Source organism: Rissa tridactyla, chromosome 8, assembly GCF_028500815.1.
Source record: "Rissa tridactyla isolate bRisTri1 chromosome 8, bRisTri1.patW.cur.20221130, whole genome shotgun sequence".
Taxonomy (NCBI): Eukaryota; Metazoa; Chordata; class Aves; order Charadriiformes; family Laridae; genus Rissa; species Rissa tridactyla.
In genome coordinates this window covers 35,374,696-35,394,245 of record NC_071473.1, presented here as the reverse complement: position 1 = coordinate 35,394,245, position 19,550 = coordinate 35,374,696, and the positions used below count along the sequence as shown (strand labels likewise).

Genomic DNA, 19,550 nt, shown 5'->3' with positions numbered 1-19,550 from the left:
ATGGGGGACACGTGTAACCTCCATACTTTGTAAGAAAAGAAATTTGTTGGAAAAGGAACCCATATTCTTTACACGTTAATGACTAATATTCAAGAATAACAAAAGTATTCCACACCAGAATATAATGTTAAGAGACTCTACCACGAAACAAGTATACTTCAGAAAGTACCCCTTTGTTCTACCTTTTTTTTTTGTTACATCTGCTAGAAATAACGACTACAGAATCTCTTTCAACAAAAGGTCATTTATGTCAATGGACAGAACACAGAGGATCAGATCACCTGCGGTAATTGCAAATTAATGCTCTGCTGCTAATGCATTAACTACACAATATTGATCTACAATTGAATCATACGGGCTACTGTGAAGTGATTTTTACTTTAATATTTTTACGCTTGTATTGCTTTTTCCATAATGCATTTTCTCTTTCCACTGGAATTTTCTATAATTGTCTCCATTTTTAATTTCCTACAGCGAGATGACTTTGAAAAATGTGTGTCTCTTTCAAAGCCTTGCAAAAATCTAACAAACTATCAATGTGACATGGTAAATCACATACATGATGCAAAAGATGAAAAAAAATCCGATATACATCTTATTTTGATAAATTGGGGCTTTAAAAAAAGCTTACTTAAATTAAAAAAAAAATACTTCAGCCTCACTAAAACCTGATAGAAATGAACTGCATCTCAGAAAAATGCAGCTAGACATTTATAGAGCTTTTGGTGTGCAATGAGTGTGGATTATCTCCATAAGTAAAGTTTTTATTTTTTTTAATTTCATGCCTTTACTGAAAAGGGATTGGCGGATTTGGATATGCTACAAAAAAGTACAGTGCTATGGAATCAGCTAAAGAATGACTAAAATGTTTCAGCATTTTTAATGAAAAATCAAAAAACAAGAGAGGTCTTTTTGCAACCATTTCTGAAGTCCATAAAGTGGAAGAATGTTCTGTTAAATTGCTGTATAAAGTTTTAATTCCAGCTACTCCTGACCTCAATGATCCAGTTTGTTTTCCATACCTACTGCAAAACTTTCTTACACATGAACTTTTTGCCAGTAATGACACTAAGATGTTGCCCTCTATCTTCTAAAGGAGGGGATAGAACACACTTTGAATGCTGAAACTCTCTCCCCAAACCATTCCCTAATATACCTGCTTAATACCACTTGAGGTGGTTATAGCATATATCAAAATATGGCTTATCACCTGACTCCTGACTTGCATTCCTGTGTGTGATGATTTCGTAAATGGAAAATAAATCCCCATGTTTTAAAAATAAAAGCAATTGGAAAAAATAATGGAGAACTGGATTGTAGGTGAAATAGCTGCAGAGGAAAACCTGATCTTGCTTTTAATGGAGTTACATTTATTATTCATAAACCTCTTCTCTAAGAGATATGCCACATGGCAATTAAATCACTCACACAAAGCCTTCGTATTACCTTAGCCCATGAACGTCACCTTCTCATGGCAGAGAAGACACAGGACCAGGACTCTTGTCTAGGCAAACAAAGGGAAGCCCAATGGCCACGAAAATGCTGCTCTCCTAGGTTCTCTAGCTGGGCTTCATGGATGGGTCAAGACAACCTGTGCTGCTTAGTGGTATCAGACCACGTTTAATGCTGGATAAACTGACATTCCCTACCCTTTTGAAATACGGCTAACGAGGAAACATCCATGCGCTATTCTGCGTAACAGGGCAGTGATAGCAGTGGCAGTACCCACTCCCAGGTTTTTAGACCACTTCTCATTTGTCACAGCTGAGCACAGAGCTCACTCCGGCACCACCAAAGCCTGGGCTGCTTGCTTTCTGCCTCTGGATCAGTTCTCATGGAAACATGAAGTACGATCACAAAATGCGCAGTATTGTGTCAGTCCAAGTGTCTACTCAGCTCCATCTCCGACAGCGTCCAAAGCAGACGCTTAAGATAAGCTATGGGATGCATATACAATTCCCCCAATACAGTCCCAGCTTCTACTTACTTAACTCGAGGACTTGCTATATCGTGAATCTTAATACACTGAATCATTTACTAGATCTCTTTATTTGATGTTATCTCCAAATTCTGTACTTGTTCTGTATTTCAGTACTAAGAAAGCAGAAGTGAACTGTCAAAACTGTTACGATAAGCAACAGAGATTTTGACTCTTGAAGAAGGATCAACTTGAGCATTTGGTACCAAGGACATGTGAGAGAGAGACTGGGATTCTGGGAAAAGTGTATTAGCCGGCTATTTGTATGATCTTGTTAAGAAGGAAAACAACGGCAGTGTTTCTCATAATCTTAGTTAGGTTCCAAAGATGACCTATGAAGATGAGGCAGTCTTCTTCTGTCTATCACAACGTGTACTGCCTGAGCAGCAAATAAGTTTCAGTCCAGTCCCGGTCAGGTGTTATTTCTTGTAAGACTGCCTACAGAGATTACTTGTTTCCCTCACCCTTCCATTTGCCTTTCCCAAGATGAGGGAAAGACTTATGGCCTGTACTTACAATCTTACAGGAAGTTTACTAAAGGCTTATTTTTAAATAAATGTAATTGAACTAGTTCAGATCCTTACCTACACAGCAGCTTTAGAATCCATTTATCTCAGATCAGTTTAAATGACTTCCCTACTTTAGTGAAACAGAAATAAGCCACTCAAACTGAGGATAGGTTTGATCCAGGGGAGTTTAAAATCAGTTCTAAAGATGACATAAGTTAAAGTGGTGAAGCCTAAGGACAAGAAAAGAGTTTTTCACCATCTCCGGTAAAAATGACTTGGAAAGAGAAATTGTTCTGTAAAGGGCGGAAGACCAGTATAGATCCAAGTAATTTCTGGAAGCAGTTGCAGAAAACTTGATTATTACTAAAAAGAAAACAATAATTAATGTTTTGTAAAGTCAATATTCTTTCTCTTGAGCACTGACTGGGATGTCTGCATTAAATTATATTTCAGAATTTCCCATTACCATTGGGGCAAGCCAACACAAAAGAAAAGAAATAATAAAAAATAAGCAGCTACACACTCTATATAAAGGAAAAATGCATAAATGACATTAAAAAACTTCATTTTTAGTCACCAGAAACAGATACAGCAGATGTAGAACAGAAAATCATTCTACTCTGTGTAGATCACGCAACATTGTTACAAAGCCATCAAAACTGCAGCTCTATCAGCAATAACAAATGAAACGCATCTATAGGACTAAAAACATTCCCTTGCCAAGCCTACATTTTTTTAGACAAATGCTGCTCTGTAAATTGTACCTTTACTGAGTATTTAAATGGAAGAAGCTCTCAGACCATTGTGTAAGAAAGGTAGATCTTTTGTCTGTTCATCGGAAGAGTCTGAAGCATTCTAATACAAACTAAAAATAATAGGAAGTGGTATTAATAAATCGAAAGAACATAGTAAGTTTACAAAAAAGCAGTAGCCTTCTACTTCAGCTCCCAGAGATGCTAACTTTGATGTGCATTAAAAACCCAACAAAACCAAACCATTAAGTTGGCCTTTTTTTTTTCCGAAACATAGCAAACAAATGACTAATCTCAGCAGTCACCGTAGCTGTGCAGAAAGGACGGTCACACTGAATCTAATTTTAATGTCAAAGTGAATTGTGAGAATGAAACCACTCCAGTCATCCCATGGAGTGACACAAAGCCGATATCCACAGGGTCCGCAGCTGCTGTTGACTATGATGGGAACTACAGATAAAGGGGATGAGTATCTACCAGAATGTAACAATATAGAATGGAATAATATAACGTAACCACCACCTGCTTCTTATCAGCCATTCTAACATATATGTTGCAATGGTGCCCTGACATGCCTAGTAGAGCAGGTAAGGGGCTGATTTCCAGACAATTTCCTGGTGCCCACAATACCAGGCCTCCAAGGCTTCCTTCCATGACATAGACTAACTAACCATGCCAGTCTGGGCAGGACCTCAAAACAACCCGTCAGACAACATAAACAGCCTCAACTACTACATGCAGTCCAATTGCAATGGGCTGCAATGCCAGCACCATATGCAGAAGGTACAGTTCTGCATCTCCTGTTCCAGTAAACATGCTTAAGGGACACAGATGCCTGGATAAACAAGTTACTTTAAACTGGCTCCCACTGAGACCAAAGTAGCGTTCTTTGAAATACCTCTCGCCTTAAAATGCTCTTTACAGAAGACAAAAAGCAAGAATAAAGGAAGATCAGCTAGCTCAGGCTTAACTCTCCTGTCAACCTTGTTTGTATGACAAGGGAGAGATGTTTAAAGTTTAAATCCTATAGATTAGAGAAAAAAAAGTGATAACATACTCATGGCTAGCCTTTTCCCAGATTGGTATTGTGACACCCAAAGTCATCTTTTGGCAACTCCTCCCCCTCCATCTCAAATCAATCTCTCTTACCAAGAAGCATGAAACTAAAAACATGAAGATTCCTTTCAGTGTTACAAACCCCCCACTATTCTAATGTTTCAAAGGAAGAATCGTTATGTTTTTAATTACATTTATTTTAATTTTAATGTTTTAAAGAAAGCAAAGGTACCTGTAAAACAGAAGCCCCACTGTGCAGGAACTGGAGCCCACTTTCAGCAGAATCGATGCCACCAGTTGCTAGGATGGGAAATCCTGGGAGAGCACGGCCTATGGCAGACACTGCGCGGAGGGCGATGGGCCTGATAGCATTTCCTACAGAAAATCAGAACATTTCGTAAGCAACGTCAGAACACACCGTGATGTAATTTGCACATCCCTCATGGTAGGAACATCAGGAACTAACATCTAATTCTGAGATGCAGAGGTTATATTCATTTATAAATTGACACTAAGTGGGTTTCAAGCGGTATCAATACTTGTATTACGAATTTGGCTGAAATAAAGCAAACCACAGAAACATTTGGATAAACATTGCAAAGCTGGCTCAAACAATTTAGCTGATGCTCAAAATAAAGACTAACAATGCCTGAGACAGAAAGCAATACTTTACAATACAGTACGCTGTAGAAAAAGAGATCTATGTTTCTGCATAAAGAATCAGGTTGATTTTTTGAACACAGATGTTGTCCAAGTATGAGGGACCATCTCATTTATTTATGTCTGACTAAAAATTATTTAAAAGCACCATTTCACTGTGCTTGACGTTTCGTATATTATGTAATATGTTTCCCCTTTGGATGTTTGTAGATGTGGATAATCGTTTAAGTAAGCCCCCTTAACTATTAAAACAATAGTCAGAAGCTCAAAAGAATAAAGTATATTCATTTATGGTTGTATTTCCAAGACTAAAGCTTGCATTTTCAAATGGTATATAGAGGTTGAGTCAGACAACTCCCTGCTACATTTAGAGGAATTATGATTAAAGTCTCAATACACCGTGTCTGCAATGCATCTGCTTTGGCTACATCCTATTGATGGTATGCAAATATTTAAAATACACATACAGATGCTGCTCATTAAATGATGAATAGCATAGACAGCTGACACTTTCAGTTATCCTTTAGGCTAGGCTAGTTGGAATTTCTCTAGATAACTCCCATATTCTTAAAATTTCTACTTAATTTAGAGAAACTTTAGGATAATTTTATGTTAGCACTGGACAACAATACAGTAGTGTAAGGGAGGGATACATCGCTCCCAGAGGAACTGGCTGTCTGTCAACCTGTGCAAGGAAGTGCTAGTACTTTTTTCTTTTTTTTTTTTTGGTACTGTATTAGGTAACTTGAGAAAATACCATGACATGAAATACTTCTGAACACCCTCCATGGGTATTTTTATAACCTTTAAAGCTTTAACCTTCTGCAAGAGCAAATAACTGAACGGGAAGAAAGAAAGAGGAAGAAGAAACTACAATTAGGAAGTGTGGGAAAAGAGCCCATGCGGAAACAGTAGCCGCTGCATCCCACACCTCTGCTTAGCTGCCTGACCAACATCATCACCTCCTTCAGAAAAAATTTCTTCTTCAGCCCGAACAAGCTGTGTTGCCATTCTCTCCACCCTTTCTGAGACAGAAGTACTGCAGTCTGCTTGTTGGATTTTGAATCCAAGAAAATATTTAGTAAAGGATAAGTTTCTTTTTCCAAGCAGCCCTGTCTCACTGAGCCCAGCATCTACAGTGTCCCCATCAGTGCTTCCTCTCAGGCAGACTTTTACTGGTCCCCATGAAGGAACCTACTGTCAGCTCAGGATTCTGCTGCTCTCTAGGAAAAGCCTCTTGTTTCTGCATCAGCTAAGACCTCCCCCATCTGGCTGAAAGGGTCAGTGAGGAGAATGATCCCACACAAGTTCAGGTCACAAAACCTGTCATGTTTTGTTTTAAATAGGACAGCTGCACTGTCACTTCATCAAGGAGTTGTTTTTTCAAGGTAATTTTCCATTACAAAAACCTGAAATTTAGTTTGTCTTAACCATTAAAAATACTCTGTCTTCAGCGCACATTGCCTTTTGCAACATACCACTGCCCCTCACTGTAACCCTGACAGACAACACTGAATTCACGGGAGACCCTGGCCCATCAGTATCAAACACATTCACACCCAAAAGCTCAGCTAAGCAGCCTCTGTTGACACCTGCTCTGGATTCAGCACATTATCTTCGTGGGCAATGACAACTTCTGCTGCCTCAGGATAGAGACCTTCTCATTATATACTTAATACAACACCTCCTCCTTCAATAGCTGAGCAAAAACCAGAAGATTCACTACCTGATCAGACAGACTCTTCCACTTGCCATCAAGACACACCGAATGTTCTTGCATGCCCCTATTAGAGATCAGGCCTGCTCACAGACTCTACACAGATACTTCTTGCTAGTTTAACAGAGACTACATAGAGATACAACATTTTCAGCGTATAAACTTTCATTTGCATAAATGGACTGTCTAACCCAAGATGCACTGGATCCAACATGATCCATCTCAACATAAGGAAAAACTCCTTTACTTTGAGGGTGCCAGAGCACTGGAACAGGCTGTCCAGAGAGGCTGTGGAGTCTCCTCTGGAGATACTCAAAACCCTAGTTTCAAAACCCTGGAGATACTCAGAACCCTAGTTCATGAAATTCTTCAAATATTCGGTGTTTGAAATTGAGGCTACAGGTAAGCATCAGACTTGTTTTCAGGCACTGACACAGCTGCTCCAGGACCTCATTGAGATGAAGTAGTTATTTTTTAGAAAGGTGAAAGAATACAGACGCTGGTATCTCTGAAATCATGTCGCTAGAGGGAAATTTCTTCCCAATCTGCATGAGTTAAAAACTGACATCCGCCTTGAGGCATGAAGGTTTATATTCTTTTAACCCCAATGTAACTCTGAGAGTTTGCATTCAATCAGTTTTTAAGCCTTATAGACCCTTGACCCTAATGATATCTTGTAGTAAAGAGTTCCACAAGAAAATATTTCCAGAATATAATTGTTCCTTTCTTTAGTCTGATTAAATTAGCCACCTTCTCACTTAAATCACTATCTCTGTATAATGGTCAGTAGAGGAAAAGGAGCAAATGACAGTTTATTTAAGGTTTCAGCACAATAGGTAATCAGAAAGGCCTTCGCTCAGCCCAAAGAAATCAAGCATATGATTTGATGAAGCCTAGCAGCGATGGCAATGAGACTTAGAATTTATTACGGAAGATAGGTACTTTTTAGCACTAGCTGCACTTGATATTCATAATATGACTTATTACTTACATTTGGTGATTAGTAAATTAGTGATAAATTGGTACGATCACAAAAGTATTCCATTCATCTATAATTCACCCAAATGAATTTAAAAACATTTCATGAGTGCTTCTGATGAGAGTAAATAAATGGTTCTAATGACAAACAGAGGGTTGACTGAGGTGTCACTATTCATCCCAGCATATTTTCCTTTAGTCTACAGAATGTGGAACAAGCACATCAGAAGGTGCAGCCATCCTTCTGTGCATTTCTTGATCAACAGTTCAGAATACCAATATTAGTGATGCAAAGGTACTAAAAAAAAGGGGGAATAATAAAAACAAAGCAAATGAGCATGGAATTTGACCTAAAGTCTCTATTTTCTTGCATTTTCATATGAGTACCACAGGAAGGTAATAAATTCCATTACAGAGATTTGTGGAGAAGGAGTTTTTAAAAGGTTAAAATAAAGGAGATTTAATGCCAACTTTTAAGAGAGCTGTAAGTAGTAGTGGGAATTTGCAGAATGTTGTCTGATAAATCCAATGGTATTTAAGAAGCTGAGGTCCAAATCTAGCATGCATTTGAAAGACAGCTCACATGCTAAAACATAAGCATATAGCACATACTTTGACATGTTGGGACCTGTAATTCCACTAGTTAAGCACCCGTAGCTGGGGAAACTGCTGATACGCTACTCTCTTGATAGTAGCATTACTGCTACTACCAGATGCTGGATGCGGCTATCATTTACCTTGCTGTAAAATAATGAGATTTAATAAACAAAGTCCATTTATCCAGACATCAACTAGGGGAGTGAGATTTGAAAATGAAAGACAGATGGAAGAATACCTAGTGGACATGACATGCTAATCTATGTTGAAAACTACTATTTCAAGTCTCTCATTAATTATGGAACAAATACTTGCTATTATTTAAAGACTTAAACAATGAAATCATTATATGATGCAAAAGTCCCTGACCTTTTTCTTGCTTTAAAACAAAGTGTTTTGGTTTCCTTTCTTTTCTTTATTTCTTTTCTTTTTTTTTTTTTTTAATAAAAAGTCAGATTTTTTGTGACTATCAGGGACTGCAGTCAAGGAAATTCAATAGACAAAATATGACGAGAAGGAGAAGCAGAACATACATCAATCAAATGCCTCTCCCTAATCAGCACAGGTAGGCAGAGCTGCCCTTGTGCTCTGAGGATAGCAGACTGATGACAAACTGATGAGAGATATTATATGTACTCATTTGTTTGATTTTTTATTTTTTCATAGGAAGTAAAAAACTCTTTACCGGTGCCAGAAGACACATGCTGTATTCCAACTTCGTAAGTCCTTGGAGTCCCCAGAGGACCTGATCCTGTCAAGCACCGCAAATGTTTACTAGATTGAGGCTTGAGAGCCAAACTTAATGCCTTCTTCAAGGAGAAGCCTAGTGTTATGCTTCAAGCAACCCAGTAGTTTTTGAAGTTCCTAGCAGAAACAATTCAGATCTTCTTGATCCCAGGGATCCACCAATGGGGAAAAAAAACAGTTTCAGAAGTCTTGAATACTGGGCTACATTCTCACTAGCAATATACTGCACCAACATGTTCGTTTAAATTCTTTAACACATATTCACAGCAGCTCTAAATGGGCCTTTAAGTAAGGATGATGAAGGTCCATTAAAAAACAGCCAACAGAATGGAGGTGAATTAATTCAGACTGATAATACTGAGCCTGAATCTTGAAACAGTCTGAATGGTCTTTATCAAAGTCTCTATCAGTAAAAGAAACAGATTTAAAAGGAAAGCAAACTCTCATACCTTTGGTTAGTAGACAACTTAAAAGCAAATTTTTGTATCTATGGTTACTAGACAGAATAAAAATGAATTTAGGTCGTAATTCTCCCCATTCTGTGCATTGTAAAGTAACATTAATTTTTAATTTGCATTATATTATATTACACTGCAGTTCTTTACAAATTTAATATCAGATTTAAACCACAGAGCCTAAATATTACAAAGAAAAATTAGCTGATACATTATTTTTGATTAGCAAATTACCGATAAAGTCTGTGCTGCTAAAAAAAATAAAAACCCAAAATCTAAGCAACATCACCCTCCCTCCCTCTGTAAATACGTTCTAGGAAGACAGCTGACATTGTTATCTCTCTGACTATTAACATTAATAAAGCTAATGACAAAATAAGCCAATGACAGCAAATACCAGACTTGGGTGAAAAAGCATTACATAAGGGAATTGGTTTGGGAAAGTTCAGGCACTGTAGATGATCAATCCAACGCTGCGGGAATTAACTAGATAAGAAAGTTTTGGGATTACAGAAAAAAACACAGAAAACATAATTCTTCGTTAAGACGTGTCTCGCATAACATGTATTCTACCTAGTACTGGTGATAAAAGTACTTTATATATATATCACCTGCATTTGTAAGCAGTCCAGGTAAACGTACAGGTTATACCCGATTCATCTGCATTGCATTCCTTCTGATTGCAATTATTCTATATGTTCTTTCTCTCTGCCACCTGTAGGTGGCCACCATAAGCTACACTTATCAAATAACTCATTAGCCGGGTTTTCAATACTGTCATATCCAGATAATTAGCAATTTATTTAAATAACCAATTTCTGTGGAAATAATTGCCATGGAATGCCCTGAACCTACTTTTTATAAACTATAATAAAAGTGTTAAGATAATCCCTGACATTTGCAAATGCCATTAGTTCACCTTTCCTTTTGATAGTGCTATGGCATTATGTTTAAACAATTACCCGATAACGCGGCAGTTTAATGAAACAGTGTAGCAGGCACATCCTTCAAAATGGCCAGAGAATCCATTTATATGCAGAAGAAAACCCAATGAATAGACATGTTTAGAAAGAAAGACTATCCACAGCTGTTACGAGGTCCCCAAACGGGACACACAATAGTCAATGCACTAAAAGGAAGTGCCCAAAGAGCAAGTTCAAGGTGCACCTTGCCACAGCTTTAATGGTGCACAGCCCAACACTTCTCTCTCCACTCAGGATCCAGAGAAGACTCTTTTCACTGCTCTCTACCCATTTCACAGCCTGGTCAGTCCTTCAGTTCATTACTACTCACACATTAATAGCAATTTGCCAAAATCAATTATAATAAGGTACTATTTACTCAGGTACTGGCTATTTCAAACCAAAAGTTTCAGTTATTCACTTACCAAGTGGAGCATTTGAGGGAATATTCATTTTATGGGATGTCTCTACAACAGTTAGCCTACATCTTCAAAGCAACGGCTACCTAACGTTTCATTTTATTGATAATTTGTGAAGGGTGAAGCGCCAAGACTACCAAATCAATGGCAAAGGTTCTGCTGAGTACAGTGAAGTCAGGACTTTACCCCAAGACTTTACAATAAAGTTAATGATTCTGCAAATTTGAAACAATTTCTGTCTCACTCTACCATTGCTGCCTCTTGAAACCACATCAACTGACTGCATTCTATTCATTTTTGTTCGCATATTATGACCATCTATGACATTATGACTCGATAAACTGATGGTGCGTTAATATTTTCTCTGATAATTATTTCCCCCTTCCTTTTTATTTCAAAGCTTACTTCTCATTTGATTCTGTTTGGAATACCTTCTGGTTTCAGTCCAATCTATGTCTGGAAAAAAGAAGTGATCATTTTGCTTCATGCTTCCTTCGAAAAAAGATTGCACCGAAACACAAAAAAATGGTGAAACTTTCATAAGCACAGAGAAAAATCAGTGTCCTTTTTAGAATTTGTTTTTACCATTTTTGCATTTCTACTAATGATTATTTATGCTCTTTCAGCTGAAAGTTCATAAAATCACCAGAGTTCTCATTCAATAAATGTTTAGCAGTCATCGGAGACTTCTCTCGATTAAAAAGGTTAGAATCAGAGAAAGTGAAGAGGAAAAAAGTAAATTTTTCTTATCTGTAAATATTATTTATCCAGGAAGACCTCAGTGAATTTTCGTTCATATCAAACTTCAGTAGGACAAATCGAGAGGACAGATACAAATTATTTTGCAATTGCTGCAAGAGCTGGTTAAACATTTTCTAACAAAGCCATTCTCCCACTGAAAACTACAGATCCACTAAAAATTGATAGTTCTGGTGATCTGCATGAAACCTAGCAAAGCATCTTCTACTGCAATTTATTAGGTGTTCATTATTTAATTTCACTCGTGCTTTCCACTTTGGTTTGACTTGAGGCTGGAAACTGTCTCACACCGTCCTTTACATGTTCTTTGGTTGGCTTGGTATGCCCTTTCTTTTTCCTGACTGCTTCACTATTGCTCCCCGTCATGACTTAGAGTCTGAGTCACCTGGTTTGGTGCGGTGGAGCTGAGCACAGTGTGTTGCTGAAGGAGAGATCTGGCACCTTCTGCACCGCACTCCTCCACTGGGCCAGGACAAAACTTGCCTTTTACAGGAGAGAGTGGTAGTGCTAATAAAACAAAACAAATATCAATACAACAGTAATAATAAAATAATTAAAGTAGTGCTAATAATTGAGGTATGCTCCCAACATAACACAAGAAAAAGGCGTGTGAAATAGACCAGCTTAAAAGCCAAGGGACAGCCCATCTAAGAAATATTGCCCACAGTTACCATACAAGACCATTGCAGCCATCACAGAGGGACAAATGAGTTCCTGCCAAATTCTGCCGGGCAATCATTCCCCTCAAAAGATGCGAGTGCTTCACTTCAGCGCATGGTGGGTCTTGCTGCCCATTTATTTGGGTGCAGAGACAGATGTGTTTAACTCAAAGTCTAGTAGAAGTGTTTGTGGCTATTTACCTAGAAGCTTACAGATTTGTTCAAAGGCAGCCTTGCCTCTGTCAGCCTCAGAGGCAGCGCTACCTTTGTTTGAGCTGGTTTTAACCTCCTTAACAACAACAACTACCATGGTCAACATGACCCTGGTGCCAGAAAGTGGGACGTGTGTGTCTACATGTCTGTGTCAGTACTTTAGGCCATACAACCATGCAAAGGCAATTTAGTATATCTAAGGACACATTGGAAGAGTGGTGACTGGCTGCTGAGCAGGGTGCTGAGGCTTTTACAGTGTATTTAAAAAAGAAAACATTACTGAAAAGTGCAGTACAACTTTTCAGGTTATTTACAAAACCTGAAGCATACCTTGTACTGTTTAATAACCACTTGTCTAAGAAGTCCATTACAAAAAGAGAAGCAGAGCTTATAAAAGTACAGCAAACTAAAGAAAGCAGATCTAGATATCTAAAAAGCTCAGATGAAGTATTTCCTTCTCCCTTTATATAACTCAGGATCATTCTTATCCTATTTTGAGGTTTATCTATTTTATTTTTTCTACCTCTCTATCTCATCCAGTTGCTACTATCTAGTAATATACAATTTTATGTACGGATATATTTAGAACTACTTATAGATACATAAAATATATTAAAAATAAGATGGCATGAACAGAAAATTTTTGTGAAACAAATGACTCAGTTTAAGCAGAAGACACTGTGTATTTGCCTGTGCAATAGTGTGTGTGTCTACATACACCTCTCCCATATTATTATTACATATCCATATAATCTGTGTGAGTATATATATATACATGCACACTCAGTAGATATATTTCCATATTCACATATACATAAAACAGTAGATGACACGTCCCCTGATAAAACCTGTTATTTCAACACTTCAAGTGAAAAGTGTTAAAATAAATGGCTCATCACATACAATGTGTTAAAATAAATGTTTATTTCAACACTGTGTGTATCATAGCCATTTATTTCAACACTTCCCGTTTCTCAAGACTCACACAACCAGGAGTAGGAGAACTGATATTTATACTTAAGGTAGTTGAAGCACATAGCCCTACTCATCTGCTTGCCATAGGATGAGTAGGAAGTTATTTGACACTTTTTTTTTCTCCCAGCAATAAATGGAAACTACCTACCTTAACTGTTCATGGGGATCTGCATGTGTCTGTAAGCTGGTGGGCTGTATCATTTGGAAAGAAGAAGGGCTGTACCAGAGTCTGTGGAGATATTTGGAAAGCAAGCTGCTGCTACCAGGGTAGGGTTGGGAAAAGAAGCAAGGTATGGGGGCTTTTGACAATTTCACTTTGCAATTTTGGAGTTTTACACAAAGGCACCTGGGCAGACAGAGACTGACGTGAAGAAGAGCAAAAACTAGAGCTGTTCATACTGCAAGCTGGAAGGGATGTGATTTTTGCAGGACCAGTTACAATCTGGTGATCAAATTATGAGTTAGGAGAAAACAGCTGGGTTCTTGCTCTATCCTGTTGAAAATAGTTTCTTGGGAGGATTCTTCAGCTCCCAAGAGTTGCCTTATTTATTCTAACACACAACCTGAAGGACCTTTGAAGCAGCAGCTTTCCAAGGTTAGGTGGTCTCTAAAGTACACATACAGTCATTGGGAGCTTCACGTTGGTGTGTTTAGATTAGTGCCAGCATCTGAACTTGCTCCTACAAGCTAAGCTCGGTCATTACATTATATGCCAGGGTTAAACTAGCATCAGGTTCTTTCTCTGCTTTATTTTGGGAGGAAAGCACAAGAGGCTCCCATTCTCTGGTAACTCCTGCTGGAGCTGGAGGGCACTATGCCTTTATAGATCAGTCTCTAAGGGACAGAGGCAAGATTAGGATGAAGAAATTTAAATAATGCACAAAATATGCACAAAAACTCCACAAACTACGAGTCCCCTCTGAGCAATATTTACCGCTAACTTGCCTGCAATGTTTTCTTATAGCTTTCCTCCTTTGAAAAACTCTCAAAGCATGATTAGAGATTGCCTAGGCCCTAGCAAGACAGTGTGGCCTTAAGAAGATAAACACTTGGCAGGGGGTTCTCTTTTCTTTTTCTTGTACTTTTTCTTCCCTGAAATTGCAGATCTGTGTGCCAGTCTGGACATAGCACAAACCCACAAATTAAACTAATGAAATGTTAGCGAAGACTTTGCAACCAGGACACCCTGTCAGAAGTATGTTTTGCACCCAGACAATGAAAAATTGAGACCACAGTTTCATCAACCCACAAATAAATTCACTGCCTTGAGCTAAGCCACTGCACAGTGCTAGTTGCCTACATTCAAGCATCTCTCTTCCTGTAAAGTTATCTTCCCCCAGTGTCACCTTTGGAAGATAAAACACTATAATCATTTTGTAGCAGAATAGTGTACAACGCAATGAAAGTTCTCCAGAAAAAAAAATATGTTTTCACCCTTTCACTTTCTTCAGATGTGATTAGTTCCAGAAAGAGGAGGTATCATCACTCCTTTGAAGGCACTGTAGGTTATAAGATTGGTCCTCAGAAGTTGGCAACATGTAATAAAAGTGCTTTATTCCTAAACATCAATCAGTTTCAAGAATGGCAGTTGTTCACAGAATGTTAATAATGGAAATATCCGGCTAATAACTACTGTAGACATTAAAACACTGTGAGACAGACATGCAGTGCTTGTTACACAAGAACACTTTCTTATAATTACAGTTTTATAACTAGGTACATACATTTCTAAATATTTAGTTCCTTACCCTTTGGTATTTTTCTAATGAAATTTACATGACAATACCTCTTTTCCGTAAAAGAAAAGGACCCCCCCACTCCAACAAAGAGTTGATACCTTGGCTTTAATTGAGACCTTGACTGCACATGGATGACAATTCTAAAGAAAGGCTTTTTCTTCTGTTCCTTCCTTTTAGTAACCTTCACAATTACAGGAAGATTCATGCCATTTCTTTAGCTGGGAGTGTACAGCAAGCTAAAGAGTTAATGCCTGAATGGAAAGCAAAATAATAACATGTCCGTGCTGTGTAAACTATTTGTGACATAAAGGAAGCACAAACCTTATTTGCGGAGGCCTTTACTAGCTCTGGATATGTTATCAAGGGTTGGTAATTAAAACTTGGATATATCAGTCCTGTTTGTGAACAGACACACAACTCAATGCTGATTTCAAGATGAGACTATACGTCTGTATCATAACTCTGCTTTCTGCATTAATAAAAAATAACAGCATTAATAGGCCTAAATACTCATTTGTTTGAATCATTCAGAGCAACATAAGGGGATACAAGGGAATTTAGTGCATTGCTCTGTCAGATCATTTTAATTGTTATCCAATGAGGGCAGCTCAGAGGGTGAGGAAGGGACTTAATTTATGTACTTACTCATCCCCTTGGCTTTCACTGAAGAAAAATGATAGCAACACAATTCCTAAACTGCATTCACTGGTCTTCAGTGATCAAAGTAAAGGCCAATTAACAGAAAGCCACGGGCCCACAAAGTGTTTGTTGATTTTAAAATACTGACCAGAACACACACTGCTGCTGCTAAACCCATACCAGCAATATTTGGCACTTACACAGTGCCTTCTAGGAGAGGATATCCAAATGCTACACAAAGGTATAATATTTTTATCTCACAGAAGAGAAGGGGTGCAAGAGCAGGCCTGGAAATTTGTGTGTGAAGAGAGCAATTCCCCCTGAGCAGAAAAGGCAGCAGTCAGCCCTCCTGGCCACAAACCCCTTGTCCCTTGGCCCAGAATGTCACATCGCCCTTTTCTCTAAAACTGTTGGTAATTTAAAAGATACCTTTTTAGAGGTATGCTCTGTAAATCAACACAAGCAGTCTCCTCTTAGATGTAAATTACATACTAATGTCCTGGGCATCTTATTCCCTGCATTTTCATGAATGAATTTTTATGCCCGGTCAAACCACAGCCTCAAGCACGGGAATATGGCTGTCCATAGAAGCATACAGGACTTCTGTTGACTGTTGCTGTCACCCATAAAGAAATTACGTCCTGCTTCCTTCCTGTTTTTCTCTAATATAAAATAAAATGTATCTGAAAGAACTGATTCGTTCTGGGGGCCGTATCTTTAGGCAAAACTGCGTTGCTTCCTTGTTCTTTTTGGTCACACAGAATTATCAGGAATTCTGAAGGTTATTTTAAGTAATCAATGTACAAGTCAAAACGAAGAGATCCCATTTGCATGAGCTATTGCTGATATAATACTGTGTATGGAAAGCTCAAAGAGGAAGACTCACAAAAGCATAAATGTTCCATGTGAAACTCTAACACATCTGTTCAGCACTGAAAAGCCAGCATTTAAGTCCAAAGCACTAGAGAGCCGAGACAAGTGCATTTTTGGAATCAAAACAAATGCTGGTAATTTAAGAAAATACTATGAAGCACACAAAGACTGTACAATGCCATATGTTGCACAATGCATCTGGTAATCAGTTTAGTGTATATGCCAAATTCACTAGAAGCCCAAATAGGCTTAAGTTCTTTATTCAGAAATTCAAAAAGTAAACTATAAGCATAATAAACATGGTGCACTTACAATTAGAAAAAAATGTGGATTTTTCTTTTTACTTACAGAACACAAATAAAAATTAATCTCCTAAATTATAACCCATAATGAATGTATGTCCAAGCTCCACTTTTGATCAACAGCTTTCACAAAATCAGGTTTAGGACATGGTGTGTTCTGCAGCATAAAAGAAAAATGTTATTTTTAAATTATTTTACACGCAATGTTTGCTTCTGTTTTGAAGGCTTGAAGTCATGAAGGTTTTATGCTGTCATTTGTGATTCTATACACAATACATTACTGAAGATGTCATCAAACACAGATGTACAGGCAAGCTTGCATGTATTGTGGTCCTAAATCAAATATGAATCCACAGCTACAGTATTAAAAATACAGTAGAAATCCCTAATTCAAGTGGACAGTATCACCTATAAAGCCAAAATAAATGGAGTAGGATAATAGTTTTCAGACTTAGGTTACAGTGTCAATGCAGAGACTTGAGCTGTGTTAACTCACCAAGCTTGATCTTGCTTGCCAGAGCATGCTTGTCAATATTTAGCTCCCAGGGAGCATGTCACGAGTCTTTACAAAAACTAGTTTAAATACAAAATACTATAGCAGCTGCTGTGATCCTTTTTCTAACATTGAGATTAAATTGCTGAAATTTGTTTTGAGCTTTTTAAACCAGAAAATGTGTGCCATATACCTACTGTAACAAGAATATGAGAAACAGCATTAAGGGATTGCAATGCTGTTATTAGGGCTTATTAAAATACAGAAAAACACCAGATGCTTTACATTAACTGATTGGAAGATATTTTAATGTCAGGCATACAAATATCACTTTCTCCTGTGATATCAGATTAGAAAATGGACAGGGATAAAATCACATACATCTGTGTTTTTGAAAAAAGAATTCTACACCTGCACCAGAAATAAAATGAACCATTTACTTGCCTAACCACCGGAATTTCATCCTCAAATGTATGCATACACTATCTTAGGCATTTGACAGAGGTACCTAAATTAGGAATATACTAACCTCAAATTTCTGATGCAGTCAATGGAGCGAGAAAGGAGCCCACCTCCGAGAATGCCCATTTCCTTACAGTGATGAGGTAGAAGCTTAACAGCCTCCTAGTGAAGTGCCTGAAGTTCAGTGGGATAACCCATGGCTGTACTTGGTTAGCATGCCTGCTCAGAGCTGCCCGTGAGATCCCCGATGGCGAGTGCATATCACCAGCTGTACCTTAGCAAGTCCTTGGCCTCTCTGGGGACAGCCTGGAAGGGCTCTCAGACACAGAGGTGTCCTGGTAGGAACGTCAGCTCAGGAAGGCAATGCAGGTAGTGTAAGCAGAAGAGAGCGCCACTACTGCCTGTCTTCTCTGCCCAGCAAACCTTTGGCTCAGTGAATCTTATTTAAGAGAAACAGAGAGAAATAGCAAAGGACATTGGACGCAGCCCTAGAAGAAGCCCAAGTTTGGAAAAGAGATTGTAGAGTGACAATTTTCTTTTATTTTTGAAGACCCTTTTACCACCCCACACTGTCTGACTTCAACGGTAAACTGGGGATGTTCTCAGAGCTGTAAAATAGTGAGCCTGAAAGAAAAGAAAAATAAAGACATCAAAAAGAAATCTGTGTGCCAACCTCATGCAGGAGGGAGCTCCTCCCTAAAATGCCCCTCAACAAGATGAAGCAAGACTTGGGGTGATTTTCCTGCCTCTGTCAGGGTTCACCTTCTCTCTGGATACCTGCCAAGGACTGATCCTCTAATGTGCTTTTTTATGAACAGCAAAGATGCAAGCAATCTCTTTGTTATTTCAATAAACCAGATTGTATCACGTAGCAGGTGTTATCAAAATATTTCTTAGGGAAAATAAGTTGCCACCAGATCCTCCTTAGAGGTCTGAATTCTTCAAAACCCACCTTCAATAACTTCTGAAGAAGCTGCTCAATTTATAAGAAAAAGCAACTCATTCTTAAAAGCCTTGCCTGGCAATACCTTCTCTGCAAGTGCTCCTAATGCACAGAATTTATCAGGGCCTAGAATTAGAAGATTTCTCTGAGTACTCCCTATTAAAATCTAAGCAGCTCTTGAGTGGGCATATATCCAAAAATTGGTGAAAATACTGCCAAAGCTGGTGTATTCAATAGTCAGGCAGCTGACGTGGCATTAACAGTGTAAGCACAGCAATAACTGACAGGGAGTAAGATAAGCTCAGACCAGCCAAAATGTGGACTGGAGTAATCATAAATACTTTTGAAAACCAACAGGTCACTCAACAGGGCCATGAAATGGCCAGACAAAACCATAACACAGTTAACCCTGACTCCATCAGCATGCCTGCTTGCAAAAAACCCCACAGCTTTCTCCCCATTTTGAGCTGCCTGTAACAACGTTCTTCAGAGCATCAGCCTTACCTCAGTGCTGAGTCAGGTGTGGTACCATACATTCTATGGACAGGCCTCATGTAATTAAAAACACCCTCTCTATATAGCTGCCACAGCTGTGCAATGGATTTCTCATTCTGAAACAGTGGGACACTGCTCTCAACAGTTCTCACTTAACTCAAATAATGG

General features: G+C 38.4%; 1 protein-coding gene across 4 annotated transcripts in view; it reads right to left on the bottom strand.

Annotated features, from left to right (window-relative positions):
* DPYD (dihydropyrimidine dehydrogenase) overlaps window positions 1-19,550 on the bottom strand; it is a 365,455-nt gene that overhangs the window by 66,048 nt on the left and 279,857 nt on the right. For all 4 annotated transcript variants that reach the window (XM_054212158.1, XM_054212159.1, XM_054212157.1 and 1 more), the window contains one exon: window positions 4,528-4,670. In XM_054212158.1, the coding sequence (XP_054068133.1) occupies window positions 4,528-4,670 (143 nt within the window). The remainder of the gene's footprint in view (window positions 1-4,527; window positions 4,671-19,550) is intronic.